Source organism: Cryptotermes secundus, unplaced genomic scaffold (genome assembly GCF_002891405.2).
Source record: "Cryptotermes secundus unplaced genomic scaffold, Csec_1.0 scaffold39, whole genome shotgun sequence".
Classification (NCBI taxonomy): Eukaryota; Metazoa; Arthropoda; class Insecta; order Blattodea; family Kalotermitidae; genus Cryptotermes; species Cryptotermes secundus.
In genome coordinates this window covers 71,483-94,010 of record NW_019723904.1, presented here as the reverse complement: position 1 = coordinate 94,010, position 22,528 = coordinate 71,483, and the positions used below count along the sequence as shown (strand labels likewise).

At 40.4% G+C, this 22,528-nt stretch overlaps 1 protein-coding gene across 7 annotated transcripts in view; it reads left to right on the top strand.

Moving 5' to 3' along the window:
- The window catches only part of LOC111861910 (ATP-binding cassette sub-family G member 1), a 233,759-nt gene that overhangs the window by 199,078 nt on the left and 12,153 nt on the right, over window positions 1–22,528 (top strand). For all 7 annotated transcript variants that reach the window (XM_023846864.2, XM_023846862.2, XM_023846863.2 and 4 more), the window contains 3 exons: window positions 14,254–14,371; window positions 14,919–15,108; window positions 22,327–22,472. In XM_023846864.2, the coding sequence (XP_023702632.1) occupies window positions 14,254–14,371; window positions 14,919–15,108; window positions 22,327–22,472 (454 nt within the window). The remainder of the gene's footprint in view (window positions 1–14,253; window positions 14,372–14,918; window positions 15,109–22,326; window positions 22,473–22,528) is intronic.

Below are 22,528 nucleotides of genomic sequence, written 5' to 3'. Positions count from 1 at the left end.
TTTACCGGGGCATTTTCCCGGGGGTACAGCGGGCGGAACGTGAAGCTGACAACTCACCTCCAATTAGTGCAGAGGTCAAGAATACGTGGATCTATACACCCACTGTCCCATACATCTTCATGGCGTAGTGCTTAATTAGTTAAGCACAGGAAGAACTCTACTTTTACTAATCTTTCGAACCGCACTATGGCCGTGGGGTCGACACAACCTCTAACAGAAATGAGTATCAGGAATTTTCTTGGGGGTAAGGGGGGGCCGGCTGGCGCGTAGAGCCGACTGTGTAGAAAAAGTTGGAGCGTCGAAGTCTCACAACCGTACGGTCCTCCACAGTCTGTTAACAGAGATAACGAATCCAATATTTGTTTTTCTTTTTGAGAAACGATTATTTGTTGCAATATTCAGACTGAATATATCCCTGACTCAGTGACGTAATGGGACACATACCTGGGCACGAACAAACCGACGCCCATGGATCAATGATACGAAAGTCAGCTGGTAACGCAGCTGGCCTTCCCATGTAATTCAAGATCGTGCAATGAATTACCCTTACTTAATGTGTTTGGGAAAATTCCATCACTATCAGGAACATCTACAGAGTGCGAACAGTGCACGTGCTCTTATTTCTGACAAGTAAAAAGTGTGTTTATCTTATAATTGTCAGCCAAGAAAAATCCTTTTTTTTTTTTTACAGTGCACAGCTGTCGTTGCATTAGAAGGTTATATACTGCACTGTTGTAAGGTGAAAGAAGCGCAAGTGTGTCCACAAATAATTTTGAAATAATGCGTAAAAATTGTTTTCTGCTCTTCCTCCTCTTTTTATGTATCGTTTTTTGTCTGTCCTGCTTAGTCCATCGCCCTTTACATTCTTCCCATTTTAGAGATTTCTTCTTTCAGTTTTTCACGGAAATCCTCTGACTCATCGTGGTTCAGAATTATTCCTGAATTTACAAATCCGTAGATATTTGATAAGACTATCATTGGAGAAATGAACGGTTCGTGGAAAGGCGGCATGGACTGTTCTCTTGAATGGAGTTCTAAAGTTCTTCTGCCTCTTTCCGTCACCTCTCCGGATCGCTAAGATGTGAACAGTTTGTTACGAGACTGTCAATTTAAGTGCGTAACTCTTTCGTCAGTCACGTGGAAAATAAGCTGGAGTGAAGGTTATCTTCGTGAGGAAGCCTGAGTGACTTGCTACCAGAATAGAGGCGAATCGTTACATATCACGTGAAATTCTGAATGTCACGTGACTGGATACGGGGTTAAACGAGCTGGGTCATAAGCGTTACGAAATCAATCTATGAGCTATTGCAGTGTTTAGTTGGTTCGTGGAGATTTGACGTTGCTGCATCTACTCTTGTCAGTTACGTACTTAGTGTGGGCTGGTACAAGATGATGTTTGTCATGATTATGTAAAAGGTTGGGAATTAATTGTTTTCAAGATCATGTTTCTGTATTGAGGAGGTAAAGAAAAAAGTTGTCCATGTGCTTACCTAATTAAGCAATACATCATGAAGACATGTGGGAGTGGTCAGCTTTATGCCCATGCCCCCTGTACCCTTTGGATAGGAGGCTGGGTGGGCCCCAGAACCGGTCTGGACGACGTGGAGAAGAAAATATTCTTGACCCTACAGAGATTCGAACTCCCACCCCCTCGGCTGTCCAGCCCGTAGCCTGTCACTATACCAACAGCGCTATACCGGTTCCTCTGTATTGGGGTGACACTGAATAAAACTACAAAAATCGCAGAAAACATTAACTGCCTTGGCCAGGTTTCGAATGTAACACTTCTCGAATTCAAATCGTGTTCGTAATCGCTTTAGTGCTGAGCTCGAGCATGCGTGTGACACGCAGGTAGATCTGCTCAAAGGTGAAACCAGTTCCTTTCCGCGTGTATCGCAGAGTATAATCACCCGTAATACAGTGCGTACAATCAAGTGCGCGCCGCGGCTGCAATTTGCCGTGAGTCATACCACCGCAGAACGGATGCAGTCGCGGGGAGTGTTGCAACTCCTCCCCGCGACTGCATCCGTTCTGCGGTGGTATGACTCACGGCAAATTGCAGCCGCGGCGCGCACTTGATTGTACGCACTGTACTTGTATATCCTCGATCTAGTGTCGGAAGTAGGATGCGTCATCATCCGTCAGTGACGTGGTTCCTTAACGTCATTAACGCAAAGTTACTTGAGTGTATTTTTCACACATCTCTACTCTTCTTACACCGGTGGGCAGTTGAAACGTTCTAACGCAGAATTTTTATTCTCTGAGGTTTCCCACGAAAGGCATAACGTACCTTAGTTCGTAGAGTGCGTGGACCTTACCTTTCCGGTACTTCATGGAACTTTAAGCAACGCCTTGCAGTCCGAATTTATAAGTTACCACGATAGGCAAAGGAATGAAGTGTTTTGTCTTCTGGAATATAACACCGTGTAGTCCGAAGAGTCAACTGACGTCTCGGATGATCATATAATTTCTATATTCAGGATCGAAGAGTAAATTAAGCAAGAAAGCAGGATGAAAGAATCAGTAAGCTCTACAGAAACGTCAGTTGACTTTTAACGGACTACACAACATTTTATCTCAGAAAAATAAGAACTCTTCATATCTGGTGAGAACTTCAAATCAGATACATAAAGGAATGTCTGCAGTTAATGATGTGGAGAATAAATATGTGGTAAGAGGCAGAGTCAGTAAATAGGTCACAAATGGATATGAAACGTAAAGCATATGGTACTTATTTCTCGTCATATCTTCCAGGAACACTGACACACTTGTCCCATCGCTTTACCAATGCGTCGAAACCTGCAGCATACAAGTTTCTGACTGTTGTCTCAGCCACTTCCGCACCCCCGTTTCAACCACTTCTTCATCAGCTAAACGTTTGCCACCAAGGTGGTCTTTCAGCTGACAAAACAAATGACAGTCACTAGGGGTCAAGTCCGGGCAGCATACAAGTTTCTGACTGTTGTCTCAGCCACTTCCGCACCCCCGTTTCAACCACTTCTTCATCAGCTAAACGTTTGCCACCAAGGTGGTCTTTCAGCTGACAGAACAAATGACAGTCACTAGGGGTCAAGTCCGGGCTCTAAGGCGAATATTCAAGAAGTCTCCTCTGTAATTCCTGAATTTTCTTCTGGGTTGCTCGGGCAGTTACTGCACTGTCTATCATTATCCTCCTGTCAGCTCGAACCAACCCTTCTATCCGCTGCAGCACAGTTGCTTCTGTTGAAATCTCAACAGGGAGCCCTCATCGGGCACCATCTGCATTTTCGAACGTTCTAGAGAGAATTTCTCGAAAGAGTTGTGAACCGCTTTATGCGAAAAACACTTCTCAACGTAAACATGAAATACTTTTTACGAATATCTCTTGCATTGAATCCATTTGCCCACAAAAAACGTAGAAGAGAGCGCTACTCTGCGCTGTGTAATCCTCAAGCACGTTTGCCATTTTAACTACCGAAACCAACCTGTGAACATGCGCATGCTCCCCTGCTGCCTAGACGATCATGAAGCTGGACTGTGCTGCTACCTGGTGATACACATAGAAAAACTATTTCTTCAATTACAACTGTTTTACTTCCATCTGTGACCTATTTACTGATTCTCCCAAGTAAAATAGAAAAGAATAGACTCGTGTAGTTAGGCCACATGACATTCGAGTGCGCTCTTGCGTTACTCTTGTGTAAAGCTCTTGGAAATGAAGCTTTTTGTCGAACATAAATGATAACAGCGAGTTCATTACTGGAAACGTTTGATTTGTTTAACCGAGCCATAATCTTCACATGGTTAGTTGCACGTGTGCATGTTTACCGGACTGCAAATGACCTCCGTATGCAGACTCATCTGTTATTCTCACAGCCTTTCTCTGGCTCTGTCAGTGATACATCATAACAAATAATCGCAGGGAATCCATGTTCCCTTTTTGACTTCAGACCTACTGTCGTTCAAGCACACTTGTTCAGGTTAAAAAAAAAAGTAAAGCTATCCCTGTAGCCCATAGGGTTGTGAGACGTTGAGGGTCCCACATTACCTTGACAATCGGTTCAAAGATGGCGGTAAGGTTGTCAGCCTTACGCGCCGGCCGCGCTTTACTTCCCAGGAAAATTATTTAATTAATACCTGGTACTCATTTCTGTTAGAGGCTGAGTCGACCCCAGGGCCATAGTGCGGCTGGAAGGATTAGATCAATAAAAAAAAAATCCAATGACCTCATCGAGACTTGAACCCTCGACCTTCCGGCTTGTAGCATAGTGCCTCACTCAACTATGCTACCGCGTACACGTGAAAATACGGTTTTATGTGAAATGCTTACTACATTACGCGTCAAATGCTTTAGTGTAGCAGGAGGAGTAGATGGGCAGAGCATGCAGCATGCATGGGGAGAAGAGGAATGCATATAGGATTTTGGTCGGAAAGCCAGAAGGAAAGAGTTCACTAGGGAGATCTAGACGTAGGTGGGAGGATAATATTAAACTGGATCTTAGGATAGGGTCGTGTGGATTTGGTTGTTCTGGCTGAGGATTATGACCGGCGGAGGAATATAGTGAACACGATAATGAACTCTCATGTTCCGTGAAGTGTTGGAAAATTCTTGAGTGGCTGAACTACTAGTGGTTTCTCAATAAGGGCTCAGATCCATTAGTATATTATACCTGTAGACGGGGGAAGTGCTTTCTAGTGTAGAATGTGCTTGCATACAGTTTCAAGCGTTCACTGTCGTGTTGCATAAGTCTTTGCCCATGATTTTCATTTTTAGTGCGAGAGAACCCAGTTGTTTCGAAGGATCAGAAACCGTCGGCACAGTGTTTGTTAAATATCCTTGTCTGGGGTAATGTGTCAATAGAATTTGTAGTCTCAATGAGGTTTGTTAATTTAGGATAAGGAGGGAGTAAGGAGACGAGAGCTGGTAGATCAGGTTTTACAAGCTTAAAATTTCAACCAATTAAAAGAAAAAAAAAAGTTGTACGACAGACACTTTTCGATTAAGTAATTAAGTTCTCTTCGTATAAAGGTTGAACAAAACCTGTATAATTGTATCCATGCGGGCCAAATTCAAATTAACCACACTGCCTTCTGTGCGCCCTAGTTTCGAAGTTACTGTCCTTGTTCTCTTTTCCATGGATGACTACTCTTTCCCTTTTGCTGTCTCTTCTCATCCCTCCTCCTCCGTGGCCTGTAGTCCGCAAGCGAACCATACCAACCGAGAGACCGCCGCTTGTCGGCGAAGTTAGTGCCAACTTTAGCGGATAGAGGGTGCCGCATGGTCAGCGCAACGAATCAACCAAATTTTACATCCAGACTCTGTGGTCTCACCAGCGACTCCCTCTCATCTATTCTATGTAGGCTCCCTGCCATTCCAAGTGCCAGGTGTTACATCTTCAGACGTAACCTACCTTTTTCCGAAGAACCTGTTCAGTTTTCGACGCGTTTATAAACGTTTGATTTCACAGACTATGTCTATACTTCGGTAAAGGCTTCTTAAACTTATGCCCAACCCCCGAGCTAAAGGACCGTCCCCTTTTGTCTGCCCTCGACTACTCATTCACAGCTATGCTTTCACTCCGTCGCATATCTTCATAATGCGATCCAGAAACATGCCGACAATTTTACCTTTACCTTGACCCAGTGTAGCTTACCTGTAAGCCATCTCCTCTTACCTTCAAAGCGAGCGACGTGTTTACTAGACCAGGGCTGTATTCAGGGTTTCAGAGTGACGGAATTCCTTCTTCTGAACTTTCGATTTTATGTGTATTTCAGTACTCTAGCAGCGAACCTACTACACAATAGCAGAACTACACGTAGACTGAAAAATATACCGTCCTAAATCTACCAGACAGACTGAGTAAAACACCAATACAAAAATTAAAATGACACTCGGGTAAAAAAAAAATTGAGGAACCTCGGTTCTTAGAATTGACGTTGAAAACGTTGATTGATTTCATTTAATTCGTAAGTACGAGTATCTTCGGTAATGTTATCCACAACTAAAATTTCTGGATAATGTTGTGGCGTTTGTACAGGGGAGATGTATTATTATTATTATTGGAGGGGGTGGGTTTCCCCATGCACCGCGACCAGTTTGATCTATTGTACGTCCCCCTTTGATATTCTACCAGTCTCCATACCCTACCGGTACTGGTGCGTGCCATCAGCCCCGACTCGGCCAGCGAGTTCGGCCTCTACTGGCTCAGCGGTACCTTGATGCTTCCCCCATCTACCAGAGGCGTTAGAAACTACTGTTGGGCGGGAAATGTCCTATAATTTGGGTCAGAGGTCTCCTTGAGACATGAGGTTCTTTTACCTGCCGTAAAGCTACGACACGGGACCCACGGCTTAAAGTCCCTCCCGGAGGACTTGTTCCCTGAATTTTTCCGCCCTTAAAAATTCCACGACCTCTGTCGGTTTTGAACCCGCGTACCTTGAGTCATGAGGGAGATGTATCAAATGCTCAAACAATTTTTTGCTAGGCAAGGTTTCGGTAAACACCCACCTGAAAGCCGGAATAACAACGAAAAAGCAGAAGTCCATTTGTTAGGCAAAGGCTCGCTAAAGCTCATTCTCATATCAACAAAGATTCAGCAAAAGTTTCCGTGGATACGAGGGAATTTGGGATCACCAAGCTTTTACTGCTACAATGGATACAGGTGTCAGTAATTTCTATTCGTCCTCCCGAACTCATAAGAACATAGTTCATACGTGAATTCAATTCATTCATTCGTAATAGAATTCAGAAGGCAGTTCAGCAGTTGAATATTCAGCTGTGGAGTGTTAACCAGGCACGATTCATTATCGAACAACGACTAGCAAGCAGACATTAAATACTTTATTTTGTGTACTATAGTTACAGTACTCTATACAGTGCTAAAATTCAGCAGATAAGTTGTTCATGTGTTTCTCCATATTTACGCTGGCGTTTGGCATTTAATGTGTAATAAATGTGTGAGGGGGAAAATGCGTATTGTAGCGTGTACAGCCGTTGCTATGCAATGATCGCAGATAGGCGAATGAACAACGGTTTTGTCCAACTCATTTCTGGGCAGCAGCTTGGTAAACACGTTCCCGCTGCAACGAAATATGCACGAAACAATAAAAGAATGGTGTTTTCTATGTGGTCCGTGAAGAGAAGTTATAACAAGAATATTTGGAGCCATGAGTCAATTGAGAGTTGAGTTCTACAAGAGAGGCTGAGAGGAGATGGTGCTGTAGTTCAGTTGACATTTCAGTTGTAACGTGTTAACCAGCAAGCAGCAGCGTGACCACAGAAACCGAAGAATCTCCACGTGTTAAGATTCGTTACCATGAAAGGGCTAGCGAAGGCAGACTGGTAAGACTTAGCTTGTAGTGATTTATAATGTGGAAATCAACGATAGTGTTGTAGTTATTTGTAGCTACAACCTGTAAGTGGTCAGTAAAGCCATTCACGAATCCAAGCACCATCTACAGTCACACCCATAAATTGTGACAATGTTTTTCTCCTTGCTCTGTCATGAATGTTAGAGTTGCATACTAATTGATCGTGAGGTTGAGTTCCTCGCAGCGGTAACTACGAAGGGTGCCGACTTCCGGGTTATGAAGCCGTGTAGTGTGAAACAGTTTCATCTACATTTCGGTGAAACTTACTGCCTCCGTCTACGTGGCATCACATCTGAGAATATATCATTGTTTATTAAGTAACCGGTTTTTATAAAATTTGAAGGTCATATTATATTGGCGATAAAGTCAATGCAGTTAACGACTCCAGAATTCCGGTTTCGTGAACTGGTAAATACGCATCTACACTAGTTCAGTTCATGTAGAATCACAAATTGGATATAAGGTGACTGCATGCAATATAGACTGACGGATGTGACTTATGGACTGCTGGGTTTGATTCCCGGCAAAAGGAAGCGAATCTTCTCTTTTCCATGCCGTCCAGACCGGCTCAGGAGTCCACCGAGCCTTCTACCCAACTGTCACATAAAGCTGTTTCCCCGGAGGTAAAGTGACAAGGGCGTGAAGGTGGCCGTTCACCTCCATCTAGTGCCGAGGTCAAGAATGGTGGAGCTATAACTCCACTTCACCATATGCCATAATGGCGCAGTGCTTATCTATGTAACTAAGTACAGGGCTAACTTTATCTTATATATAGTACCGTCAGGGCTTAGGGTCTGGATTGGTGAATGGATTTACTGACCGGTTATACACACGGCTCGGAACTACTAGAGCTATCGATGATCTCTACACTACAAATCACCACAGCACACGCTAAGTGTTCTCAGTCTTCGCTACTCGCACCATGGAAACAGATCAACACAGTAATTGCAACAGTCTTACTGTAACACACACAAAGTCTTTTCTTCACAGCCGCACTCTTCACTATTTTCTTCACAGCCGGACTTTCAACTGTCAACTAAGTGGATGGCCATCTCTTCTCGGCCTCCCTTGCAGAGCTCAACTGAAGTGGTTGCTCTTCTTTATAACCCCTTAAACGGATCGAATAGAAAACACCGTTTCCAACAATAACTCTGTTGTTGTAGAAGTGTGTTTACCGATTTATTGCTTAGAACTGGGTTACATAACACATTTGTTCTATTGTTGCTTGAGTGTATGTTGAGGGCGTTACCGAGCAAAGGCCACTGTTTACATAGTCGCCGTCTAGCAAGGGGCTCATACGCCTCAGTTGATGAGGTTGGACGTGATATAATTGAATGCTTGTAGCCGCATTTTCAGCATAAGAAATACAAGTTGTTCGGAAGTCTCAAATGCACGACAACCATTGGGAATGGTTTCCTTAAGGTTCGGCCACACAGAGCGCTACGCTATGTTCGCTACGTACGCTACGTACGCTGTGTACACTCTGCGACGCAGCTAACGTAGGGAACATAGCGTACGGAAGTCTGTGTGGCCAGTCACATTGGCAGTAAAGGGAGATATTTTTCTCTTCGTATAGCGTACGTAGCGCTCTGTGTGGCCGAACCTTTATACGTTTATTCCTACGCATAGAGACTGCATGGAGGACTTTCCTTGTAGGTGTTAATGACCTGACCGACCACCGGCTGGTTCAATTGACTTCGCGTGTAAAGCAGACGAAACGATGATACGCAATTTTGGGTTCCTTTACCGTGGTATTGACCTTCGCATTCATAGTAATGTTACAGAATGTATATCTTAAAAGAGAAAATAATTCAAAACTTAACAGCCTCCAAGGTAAACAAGCTTGTTTATATAATCACTTAAGATCGTAAAGGGAGTCCTTTAGACGTGAATATGTTACGTGGCAAATAGAAGATGCGCAGATTAACTTAACTCAATCCTTTAGCTTGTTTCAGAATTGCAGTTTGGAATTATTATGGAACCTCGAATCATAGAGCATTCTGGAGTAGCTGATTAGGCCTACAGTGTGAGAACAGCTCGCAGCGAGTGAGAAATTGAGACAGAAATTTTCTCTAAAAGTTCAGGGGAACAAACGTTTTGGAACAACCATGTGTAGATGGAAGGATAATATTAAATTGGATCTAAAGGAAATAGTACTTGAAGTTGTTGGCGAGATTCAGCTGACTTAGATTAGAGTTCAGTGAACAGCTTATCGTAATAATAAGTCTGGTCTCATAAATTTAGTAAACACCGAAGTTATTAAATTCCAATAGGACCTGCGAAGCGGAAATAATTCAGTTATTTGATGTAGTGGACTCTAATTGAATTCGCACTGATGTGTGTGTACACAAAATTATCAGGTTTCAGTGTTTCAATGTTCTACATACATTTTGACTTTCTTATTGAACAATTCGCTGTTAAGACTATCCGTAAAGCATGGAAATTTGACATAAACTCGATGTCTGCTTTAGCTGTAGCATATGTTGACGTCTGGTGATTGAAGTTAACGACCTTTTCCCAGACAGACTATTTTCATCTCGAATCACTTACAGATGGAGGTCAACTTGGAGTCATACGTTTCCTGGTTATATAATTTTCAAATCTCCTTTGACTTGTGACTTGCAGTTGACCCTTTATTTGTATAGTACAATATGCCCATTGTATGCTTTCTTCCGCTTGAGTGTGTTCGAATGTGCCCCAGAATGTGCCCCAGAATGAGAGTGACTATTGTCTGATTATTGAGGGTAAATCTGCGGAGATGGGTTAAAACCAGTTACATCAGAAATGTAATTCAAAACTAGATTTGAAGATAAATTCAAAGCTGAGGAGTAATTCTGTCTTATGGTATATGACGCCATGTAGTCTGGTAGAAGTTAAACGTTTCGTAGGAAAATATTGTCTCCATCTTCATGGTAAAAAAGTTGATAACGAGCAAACATAAAGCTCTCATGATACTAATAATAATTGAAATTTTCTTTGTTAATTTTTTATTCAGCAGTCCGAAGGTCAGTTATAAGTTAAGAAAAAAAAGAGGCAGACGACGACGACGACGACGACGACGGCAGTTATGCCCGGTTTCACTAATCAACTTTCAGTCACGATATACCCAAATAATTGACAAATGTGCAGATCTTGCAGAAAAATTAAATTGAACACGGAAGTGGATACTGACATGCATAGCCTATTAGGCCCATAATCATTCCAGCAGCTGTATATGTACTACAGAGGCAGTAAGGAGAACATCCGAGGTCTGACAATAAAGTTTGTGAACTCCCCATCATGTACTTGCCGTGCAAGCAGTGGACAGAAACCTCACTATGGTTTGATGACGTCATACAAAGTTTACTACTTGGAAGAACTGAAAGGACTATTTGAAGGAGAAGGAAAAGACCCGAACTTTGTGCCAACAACTCATGGATCTTGCTCACGACAATGGACCTGCTCACACAGCCCTGTCTGTGAGGGAGTTTTTAGCTAGTAAACAAGTAACTGTGCTGGAACACCTTACCTATTCACCGGATCTAGCCCCCAACAACTTTTTTCTGTTCCCAACGATAATGGAAATAATGAAAGGAAAACATTTTAATGACATTGATGACATCAGGAGTAATACAACGTCAGCTGTGAAGCCCATTTCATAAACCAGTTCCAAGATTGTTTTGAAATGAGGATTAAGCGCTGACATCTATGCATACCTCTCCGAGAGGACTACTTTGAAGGCGACATCAGTGATATTCAGCAATGTGGTGCCGCGATGAGTTCGCGAACTTTATTGTCAGAGAACGTACGTATGAAGGTACTTGAAACTGATGGTACTGTACAGCTGGTTCTGAAAGCTGTTATGATTGGTACCTGACACACAATGAGAAGATTTCTTGCCGAACCTCAGCTGGATATCTTCAACGGACGCAGCTGTCTCACAGTCCTCTATGTCTGCATATATAGCAGTACAGCAATAAACAACCGAGAATTATAAAAACATAATAGTAATTCGTTTCCATTAAATTCCTTTATTTGAGTGCTTGCTAACAGCAAAAAACCTATAACACTTTTGAAAACAAAATGAATGACATGTTAACAGAAACCACAAGCTAAACAGGATTGCAAAAAAAGAAAAAATATCGTCAAGGTAAATTGTATTTTTGCTAAAGCATTCAAGAAGCCGACAGATGATGTGTGCGGTTGTACCGCGCTTTGATGAGGGTCTGAGCCTTGAAGCATTACTTTCATCAATAAAAGTGGAAGAGACCCCAATTTTGGTTTATGCGCCCACGAAGACTAATGTTATCCATAATGGAACAACAATTGATTTTGCCCTTGTAAACATTAACAAAAAACAAAGAATATAGATGTTGTCGCCTGGAATAAACTGAGAAATACATGCAATGAACTAGAAAATTTGATGCATGAGAATACATGTAATCAACATGACGATGTAAGTGCAGATTACTATGTAACGTAGCACCAAAATATTTTACACATTCAGTTCCTACGGTTATGAACGTCACCAATGTAGTAATTAAGTGGATATTATTATTTTCTTGAATTAATTTGGTTTTGTATTTGTTTTAAGAATGTTTGGTTTCATGTAATTTTTATTGCACCATTTTGCTGCCGAACCAATATCGGATTATGCTAATTTATAATTTTCAACAGAGCGTTATATCCCAAAAGATAGTACTTTTTTATGAATACTTTCTGGAATAAACGGAGAAGACGAAGAATAAATGTTAAACAAATTGGCCAGCAAAGACTTCAGCAATGCACCGTGACTGTGTTATTATAAGCTGTATGTTGGGTGACAGAATGGTAATACTTTTTAAAATTGGAAACGTATTTCTAGAAGTACTTTTGTTGGATTCTCGGGTTATCATCAATATATTTTTAATAACAAATGTTCTATTTGAATGGCAGTTTTACCAGTTTTCAATAATACGTAATAACACCATATTGGTGATCATAGTTTGATTTCTTTTGTCTTAAAAATATTAATTTTTCTTATTAATGTAAAGTTTTAAATCTCGGAAGAAAGTAATTTTTGGATCTTGTAAAAACGATGCTAGATTTATAGCTTCCGGCACTATGACAGTGAGCCAGACTGCAGAGTCAGCAGAATATTCACTGAGAACACGTGACCAGTGAGAATGACATAAATCATTGTGAAGGAACAGGTAAGCGTCCTCAGAAGAGTTGCAGCGAGGGGGTCAAGGGAACTAGGAGGGGGAATGCAAAGTTATGTTTGAGGCTCACATAGCAGTGGCTGTGACAAGATATATCTTCTGGGATATAGTGCCTTGTAGTGCGATGAAAGTCAACTGGCGTTTCATGCCTCCATCTTCAGTGTCGAAGCGTAAGCTAAGCATGTAAGCAGCATGAAGCAATTGGCAATCAAATGTGCTTGATACTGTGTAGTTAACACTGTTTCTCCTCGAGTCGTACCCGAATTTAAGCAGAATCTGTCAGACCGGGAGTTGTGTATGACAAATAAGTTTGTCATTTAGCCAGGTGTTAGAAAGAAAATACAGTTTGTGGTTTGAAATGCAAATATTTTCCGTCAACTCACTGCATACATTTCTGTGTCCCCTGAAATCTGTATAAGAGATGTAATAATTACAAATAATAATAATAATAATAATAATAATAATAATAATAATAATAATAATAATTCAATTCGTGTTTATTTACGGTCAAACGTAACAGAACAGATGTCAATTACAAAGTTAGCATTACATAAAAACAATTAAAAAACAAAATACAAAATATGACAGTCTATATAATGATATTAAATTAATGTTCACTGTTGATCTTGACACCATCACGACCAAAGACTTTACAGATGCCATTTGGGCGAACCGCTTCCAGCTGCAGGCTGAGAGAATCTTTATCCCCGATACATGTAACAGTACACTGTAGCTGTGCAGAAATGGCTTCCTTCTGATTACTCTTGGAGAAGAAATGCTCGTTTGAGGCATCCCCGTGAGTTGCTTACAGCTGCCACACTTGTGAGCGGACTTAACCGTCGATGCACTTGCATTGGTCTCCAGCACACAAGTCTGCAGCAATGAAATCGTGAATCACATTTGCCGCACCGAATGAAGTTTTGCTTTCCGTAAAACGCCTTTTCACAAACTGCACACAGATCCTTACTGGCCGTATCTAACCAGCGGCAGGCCTGTACACACAGGGATATTCTAGGCACTCAAGCGGTCGGGAACACAAGCACATGTTCTCAGAACTCGAGCGCCGTAAAGAACTCCTTCCTGGGCCTATGACAGGAAATCATGGATGTTCAATCCAATTTCACACAGTTGAATAGATTTCAATTAAGTCTGATGGCTACTGTGAAAGATCTATCTTTCAGTAGCCACTGTGAAGAACAGTGTTTAATATTAATCGCAAATATTATCAGTGAATTGTATCTGTTTTACTCTTTTGCTTTAGTATGCTGTAGACCAGTGATATTCATTCATCTGTAATCTGTCAAGACGACAGGTCCACAGTCTCTTCCAAAACATTTCTTCCACTTGATGCGATCTAGAGCTTTCTCCTTCAAATGAAAATATCCTCTTCTGTCCCCAAGATCATCCAGCATCTTCTTACGTCTTCTTCCTCGTCTTCTGGTCATTTCTATCCGCCCCTCTATCTTTCCTTCAATAACTACTTTTAGAAGGCAGTTACCGCGTAAGTTACCAATCCAATTAGCCTTCCGTTTTCTTATTTCGTGTAGGATATTCCTTTGCTCACTGACTCTAATTAACACTTCTTCATTTCCCACATAATCGGTCCAACTGATCTTCTCCATCCTTCTCCAACACCACATTTCGAAGCTTTCCAGGTGTTTCTGATCTACTGCCCTGAGTGCCCATCGAGTGATATAGCTGGAAATTTTGATCTCGTTTGCAGAAAAGAAGGAAGTCCTGAAAAGCGTGTCTGGCAGTTTCAGCTCGGGACAGTTGATAGCTATCATGGGTCCGTCTGGTGCAGGGAAGTCTTCGTTACTCCGTGTACTTTCTGGATTTACGTAAGCATGCAGAAACTTGTTCATGATATATATATTTCAAGTCATATAAATCTTCGACTGACCTAGTTCTGAACCTTGAGTCAAATTAATTAATCTGTTTTCTCCTTGTCTATTAACATGATTAAATATATTTATAGAGTGTCATAAATTAAAATAATTTTGTGGTATACAGAACGTATTTGGGCAAAAAATGATTTTTTAGTCGTGTAAGATTATAGATAGGCCTAATATCTGTTTTAGTAATCGACTTTTTACATATCAACTGTTTTCCTACAATTGCTCCGTAATTCGACTAGACTGAAATCAGAACACCTTATTACTGCCAGTAAAGTAGAATGTATAAAAACAAAGAAAATTCGTCAATATGACCACCAATCCGCTTGAAGATGGGATCAAAGCCAAATGCTGAAATCTTTTTGATGTTAAATACTTAATAACTAGTGCCAGTCATAATTGATGTACAAGGAACAATCGTTCATTGCCATAAATCTTTAGAGAAACGTTATTCATGACGTGTCACTTCGGGTTTTCTTTTGTTTTGCTGCAGTACGAAAGGAGTACAAGGGACTATCCGTTACAGCGGCAATGGCCTTCATAGCAAGAAGGAGAAGAAGGAAAGATGCTACATCATGCAGGAAGACTGTTTGTCTCCTCTCTTCACCGTGTACGAAATAATGACACATTGTGGGAACCTTAAATTGGGGCCAAATTTTCCTGAAAAGGCCAAACAATTATTGGTAAGTAGGTATATTACAGACTGAATGACTTACGGATACCATGCACTGTTGTTGTGTCTGAACCATAGGTTTCCGGATTTCAGATATCCCGCCCACCCTCATTTTGCCGGAAAAATTGGTAGAGCTCGATTGTTGTGTGATGGCACAAGCCTGTTCTGAAGAGGGGAAGTCAAGGGAGAACATGGTCTCAGAATAAGCCACTCCAGCCCAGACAGCAGCTGCCAGCAGAGAAATGAAAATCTGTCCCTCATACGAGTATCTGCTGTAAGAGAATAAATACTCACCCTTTCATCCATATACGAAAATTGTCTTTTATACGTGTGCCATCACATTGTAATCGAGCTTTACTTACTCGGCGAGTCAGTGAATGGAACCGAGCCCACATTACCGTATTTACAGAAACATGCCTTTAGACTATATCGTGAACTGTTTGGAACAGCGTCCTATTTCAGTAAGATCTATTTTAATGTTAACCTCCCCTCCACGAATAAGTTTCGCGAGTGGCCTCTTTTGATCTGGAATTCTGACCAAAATCGTGTATGCTTTTCCTGTCTCACACATCGCGTCTGTTTTATGCACTATGATTTGAGTGTTTCGCTCTGGAACACAATTATTCTCATCCATTGGGGAAGATAAGTGACGGCAGGTTCGAGTCAACCGCATAATGAGGAGCTTCGTAAGTTGTACTCTTCTCCGAGTATAATTAGATTGATCAAGTCAAGGAGGATGAGGTGGGCAGGGCATGTGGCACGAATGGGGGAGACGAGGAATGCATATAGGATATTACTGGGAAAGCCAAAAGGAAAGAGACCACTGGGAAAACCAAGGAGTAGATGGCTGGACAATATTAAAATGGATCTTAAGAGGGTTAGGACGGGTCGGCATGGATTGGATCGATCTGGTTCAGGATAGGAACCAGTGGAGGGCTTTCCAGAACACGGTATTTTACCTTCGGGTTCAATAAAATGCTGGGAAATTCTTGAGTAGTTGCAGAATTTGCGGTTCCTCAAGAAGAACTCAGTTCCATGAGTAAGTAAGTAAGTACGCACATACCGTCGTATTTCACATGTGAACAAGGATCTCCAATGTAAAGTTTGGTCGTAATCAGACGACTGAACTGGTTGGGGCCCGTTAGAACGGAGACTCTCAACTTTTCGAGTCCTCGGACCCCTTAGCAAAATATTACATACTCAAACACCCCTCAGCCTTCCTTTCGGGTTCTCTAGCAAGATATTAAACACTCAAGTCCCCTCATGTCTTCACATTTAAATTGTGTGCTTATCAACTTAAAACAGGTTGAAATAAATTCATTTATTTAAAATGTTTTAATGCTTCAATATTTAATACCTCTTACAATGTATTTTCGTGCCTCAGTCGTTAAATAACAAAAATGGCTGAGACACACACTATACACACCCTATGTAAATCTTGATTCCAAAATATTTATTATACCATTATTCCGGATAAACAGATATTGTGAAACATTAAAAATATTTAATATAATAGTTTTTTCCTTCGACCTTAGGATAGGATGACAAAAATAATCCTGTGTACCCCTAGAGGTCCTCGGACCACACTTTGAGAATCAATGTGTTAGCATGACAGTTGTCTCTTTATGTAACACACCGTGAAATGACGTGTGTTACAAAACGTTAACTTCCGTGGCTGTTTCCACTGACAAAGGAATGAGACCTACAAGAAATAGTAACATTTAGCCCTCAGTAACCCAGTCACATCTTGTAAATTGACCTGACGTAACTGCGGTCCTCCAAATTCTCACTATCTATAGGTACGTTTCTCGGAATAAAATGTAAAGCTATCCCTGTGGAGGTCCATTGAATTGTGAGACGTCGAGGCTCCCACATTTTCTAGACAATTGGCTCACAGATAGCCGTGAGGTTGTCAGCCGTAAGCTCTGGCCGCCCTTTACCCCCTGGAAAATTCCTGGTACTCGTTTCTGTTAGAGGCTAAGTCGACTCCAGGGCCATAGTGCTTCTGTGAGGATTAGGTAAGTTGAAAAATCCAATGATCTCTAACTGAAATGAGTACAAGGGATCTTCATGGGAGTAAACAGGGCAGCCGGCGAGTAAGGCTGGCAACCTTACCGCCGTCTGTGAGCCAGTTGTCTAGAGAAAATGTGGGAGCCTCAACGTCTCACAAGTCTATGGACCTCCACGGTCTGTTACAGGGATAACTTTATCTCTTTTACGTTTCTAGGAATCCTCTAAGCCATCTTTGTCTTTATCTGTTCACTTCTTATTCACTTACTTACTTACTTACTTACTTACTTACTCATGGAGCTGAGCCCCATTGGAGGAGCCGCCAATTCTGCAGCTACTCAAGAATTTCCCAGCATTTTATGGCATCCGAAGGTTCGTCACCGTGTTCACAAGAGCCCTCCACTGGTCCCTATCCTGAGCCAGATCTATCCAATCCATACCATCCCATCCTCTCTCTCTCAGATCCATTCGAATATTGGTCTTCCCTGTGGTCTCTTTCCTTCTGGCTTTCCCACCAATATCCTATAAGCATTCCTCGTCTCCCCCATTCGTGCTACATGACCTGCCTACCTCATCCTCCTTGACTTGATCATTCTAATTATACTTGGAGAAGAGTACAAGTTATGAAGCTCTTCATTATGCAGTTTTCTCCAACCTCACTTCATCTCTCTTCGGTCCAAATATTCTCCTCAGCACCCTGTTCTCAAACACCCTCAGTCTATGTTCCTCCATTAATGTCAGAGACCAAGTTTGACACCCATACAGAACCACAGGCAAAATTATACTTTTGTATATTCTAAATTTATGTTTTTGAACAACAGACAAGAAGACAAAAGGTTGTGGACTGTGGTAGCAAGCATTACTCGAGTTCAGTGTCCTCTTAATTTTCTCCTGAATCAGGTTTTGATTTGTTATCGTTGTTCCCAAATATCTTAATTGTGCCACATTTTCAAAACATCTGTTTCCTATGTAAGATTTGAGGTTTTCTTAGCGGTGACTATGCAGAAAGCAGTCTTCTGGGATGTGGCACCGTGTAGATGTGGTGTTAACTGACGTTTTGGAGGAACGTATCTGCTTGCACCTGTTACCACTGTCTCTTCACTTGCAGATTTTCTTATTTTTCCTTCTACCCTGAAGATGGAGGCGATACGTTCTTCCGAAACGTCGGGTAACACCACATCTACATGGTGCCACATCCCAGAAGACTGTTTTCTTTATCTGTTTCCTATCTTTATATCACGTTTTTATCCTGCATTCTGGTGACGAGACAGCAACATATACTTAGTTTTCTCAGTGTTTACTTCTAGACCAACTTCTTTTCTTGCGTCAATTAAAGTTTGTGTCTTTTTCTTTATGGTATCTATATTATCACCCAGTAGATTCATATCCTTGGCATAGGTCAACAGCTGATGTGTCCCATTTAATTTCAGTCCCACCTGATTTCCCTGGACCTTCCTAATGGCATATTCTAAAGCAAAATTGAAAAGGAGTGGCGGTAAAGCATCTCCTTGTTTTAGACCATTCTGGATAGGAAATTTATCAGACAAATATTTACCTACATGGACTTTACTATACCTTTCGAAGTTGATAGCAGTGATATTCCCCAATAATTACAGTTTTATCACCCTTCCTGTGAACTGGTACAATAATAGACTCCTTCCACTGATCCGGCAATTTTTCCTTATGCCAAATAGAAGTAATTAGATTGTGGATCTTAGAACATAATATTTCACCTCATGCTTGAATAAGTTCTGCCGGAATTTGATCACTACCTGGTGATTTATTCTGTCTCAATTTTGCAATAGCACTTTCAACATCGAAAGTGCTAGGATCAGGTATGGATTTCTGTCTGCCTAACAGCACTGACCCTGTGTACATTCAATGAATGAGAGAAGTAGTTCCTCCACCTATTCAAAATGTTGTTGGAATCTGCAAGCAGATCACCATTCTCATCCTTCACTAAGTTACTGCTAGGCTGGTAACCCCCTTAAATGTGTTTATTCCTCTATACAGGTCTCTAATGTTCTTATTCTTACTGTTCATTGCAAGCTCATAAATTTTGTCTTTGAGATATTCCCTCTTTTTGTTCCTGGAATTCCTTCTGGTTTCACATCTTATATTGTTCAGATTATCCCCATTTAACTCGCTTTGATCCTGTAATCATTGCAGTTTGGCCTGCTTACTGTGATCTAATAATTTTGAGCATCCTTCATCAAACCATGGCTTATGTCTCTTCGGTTCATAATAACCTAGACTCTCTCTAATAGTTTCCCAAGCTTTATTAACATCCACCTAAGTTTCCAAGTTTTCGTCCATGATTTATTCTGACAGTCTTACAGTGCATACATTTATTCACCTTACTCTTCTCTCTTGCACTACATGTTTCGGCACTAAAGTGCCATCTTCAGGGGCTTTTCGATGTATGTCGAACTACTGCATTGCATGCCCTGTTGTCTTTGTACTAAAATAACTAAAATATATATTCGTCATATATTGCTAAACTTTAAATATTAAAAATGTTCAGGATTTGTCATCCTTATGTCATATTTCAGTACGCGAGTCACACCTATCTTCTTCTGTCGGAGTTTTCTTCCTACGTTCATGTGTATTGTGCTTTGTTCTGTGTCTTACTCCTGTGACTGCGTGTGTTATACTGCTGGGCCTGCTGGGTATGTGTGTGTGTGTGTGCTGTCTTCGTTTTGATTGAGTTCCAAGTTTTCCAAAGCTGTTAACCTATTTGAGATTTCAACACGATACTGCTCTTTACCCTTTACCTCTTTAATTTCTTTATTTGAACTTCTCCATATGAACTCTGTGTGTTTGTTTGCTCACTGCTAGTCTTTTCCTAACCTTTTCCACCACCAGGTAATGGTTAGTATCACAATCTGCTTCCCTAAATGGTCGAACATCAAGTATACTTGAATGCCGTCTCCGGTCTATCAAAATATGGTCTTATTTGATTGTGTATCTTTCCATCAGGAGATGTGAAAGTAAATTTATGGATGTTATGATGTGGGAACATTGTACTTTTGACAGTAAGATTTTTGGATGTGGCAAAGTTTTCTACTCTAACTCCATTATCATTATTAATTTCATGCAAACTCTCATTCCCAATCGCTGGTTTGAAAATGTCTTCCTTCCCTACTTTGGCATTGAAATCTCCTAACAAAATTTTCATAGGATACTTCAGGAATTTATCAAATACATATTCTAGTTCTTCATAGAATCTATCCTTTATGTCATCAATTTTATCTTCTGTTGGGGCATGAACATTTGTAACAATGATATCACACCAGCGACCTTTTAGTATTATATATGATATCCCATCAGTAATGAACTCTGTCATCTTAACTGCTGATAGGATTCTCTTATGTACGAAAAAACCTGTACCTAATTCATGATTTTCATTCCCCTATCCATAGAAAAATGTATACTCTTCTGCTGGTGCGATGCCACCTCCATCCCGTCTGACCTCCTGTACTCCCGCTAAATCTAACTTATATTTTAAAGATTTCTTCTGCTGATTTCTGCTGAGCATTAACTATCTGAATGACATTTCTTATAGTGTTATAAATAAAGAAATGAATGAAAATGTCAGTGGAAGATTCATATTTCCCAAATCCATTCTTTCCCACTTTCATACCCCATTAAGCCTGATAACATATTTATTTCAGCTACAAACTGTTTTTTATTTTGATTATCTCCCAGCATTATTATTTATCTAGAGACACAATTTTATCTGTTTTTTATACGGCGTCATTCTATCCCAAATAAATATTGTTATTTTTTTTAGGACTTTGATCATTTGTTTGGGTTGTGGATTGTGTGTCTCCTTGGCCATACATTTGGAAATTACAAAAATTTTTACCAAATGTGTCATTAGAATTCTTATTTGTTCCTGGATCTAGTAAAGTGATACAAATCTTGTGTTAGGCAAACACTTTATATTACAAATCAAGAAGACTCTTGAGCTGACACATGTAAGAGGTTAACATAGATTAAAGACACAAAATGAAGTTAACGTATTGGAAATAAGCTTCTGCTTCTGTAGTTTTGTCTAAAAATATTCAGATGCCTCTTGTAAGCTGTTGGTACTGAAATGCTATACCCTATAATATATAAAAGTACTAAATCCTAACTAGACACCAAGACACTAAATTCATATCTTTACAGAAATGGGGCACAAGGATGTAAATTTGATTCATTTGGCTTGCAGTAGGGACCAGTGTCAGGCTTTTTGAACAAGATTATGATCGATTATTGGCCTGAGATATGTGGCATCATCACATCCATAAAGACAGTAACCTTCATAGTCATCAATGTGAGAACTTTAGATCTCTAGGTAGCCCTAATTGTCCTTCAGATTCGACAAGATGCGAAATTTCTTGACCATCTGAGTGATTTCTAGCTTCTATAGGACTCCGCTTCATGGAGTTAGTTATGATTTACACTATACTGAGCAGCAAATTGGCAGAAAATTGGAATAAAGCAGTCATTGCCTTTTATAAAGTACTATAATAGAATTTGGCCGAAAGAACTGGGCCAATTGGGAAAACTGCGAAACGTTGGGAGAGTCAGTTGCTGAGTTTAAGATTTTTAATCCAGTATCTCCAGTCTTTGAACCAAAAGAACTAAATACTGCACCATGATATTCAGTTTTAGTCTATACGGTGGATTGATTCTTAAATTATTTTGTGAGAGCATTTCGTTGGGTAGATGCCATAGATAGATACTATTTGCTGATATACACTCAGAGCTACTGACAGCAGTGTTAAGTTACTTTGAGTAGATAAGTAACAAACACGTATTTCCATTTTACATAAGCCCTTAACGCATGCACTTACAAGTTTTTAAATTGTTTTCTTATTTTATGTATTCTGTGAAGTGAAATTTGGTGCTTTCAGTTGGAGCTTGTTTAAAACACTTGTCCAATGAATTCTTGTTTTGTACATGTGTATTTGTGAAAAAAAAAATCAAAGGAAATAAATTAAAATTCAATATTTATGGTTTATTTATACCTAATCATCATTGTAATTCACTAGATGTTATATGATTGTTATTATATTGAATGTTGGTTTTATGTTCATGTTGTAAGTCACAAAATATGTAGCAGTGTTTTCATTTCTCTTAAACTATTTCATATTCATAGTAATTATTTCTTAGACGAGTTTGTGAATGAATCATTTCTAAATCAGTAAACTTTTAACTCTCTTTCCAGATAGAGGACATAATAGACATGATGGGTTTGACTAAATGTAGAGATACAAAATGTAGAAGCCTGTCAGGAGGACAAAGGAAGCGACTTTCTATTGCACTAGAACTGGTTGACAATCCCCCAGTTATGTTTCTGGATGAACCAACCACGTAAGTTTAATTTATGAGCTAGAAACTGAAGGTCTTATTGGATTGTATTGAAGTGA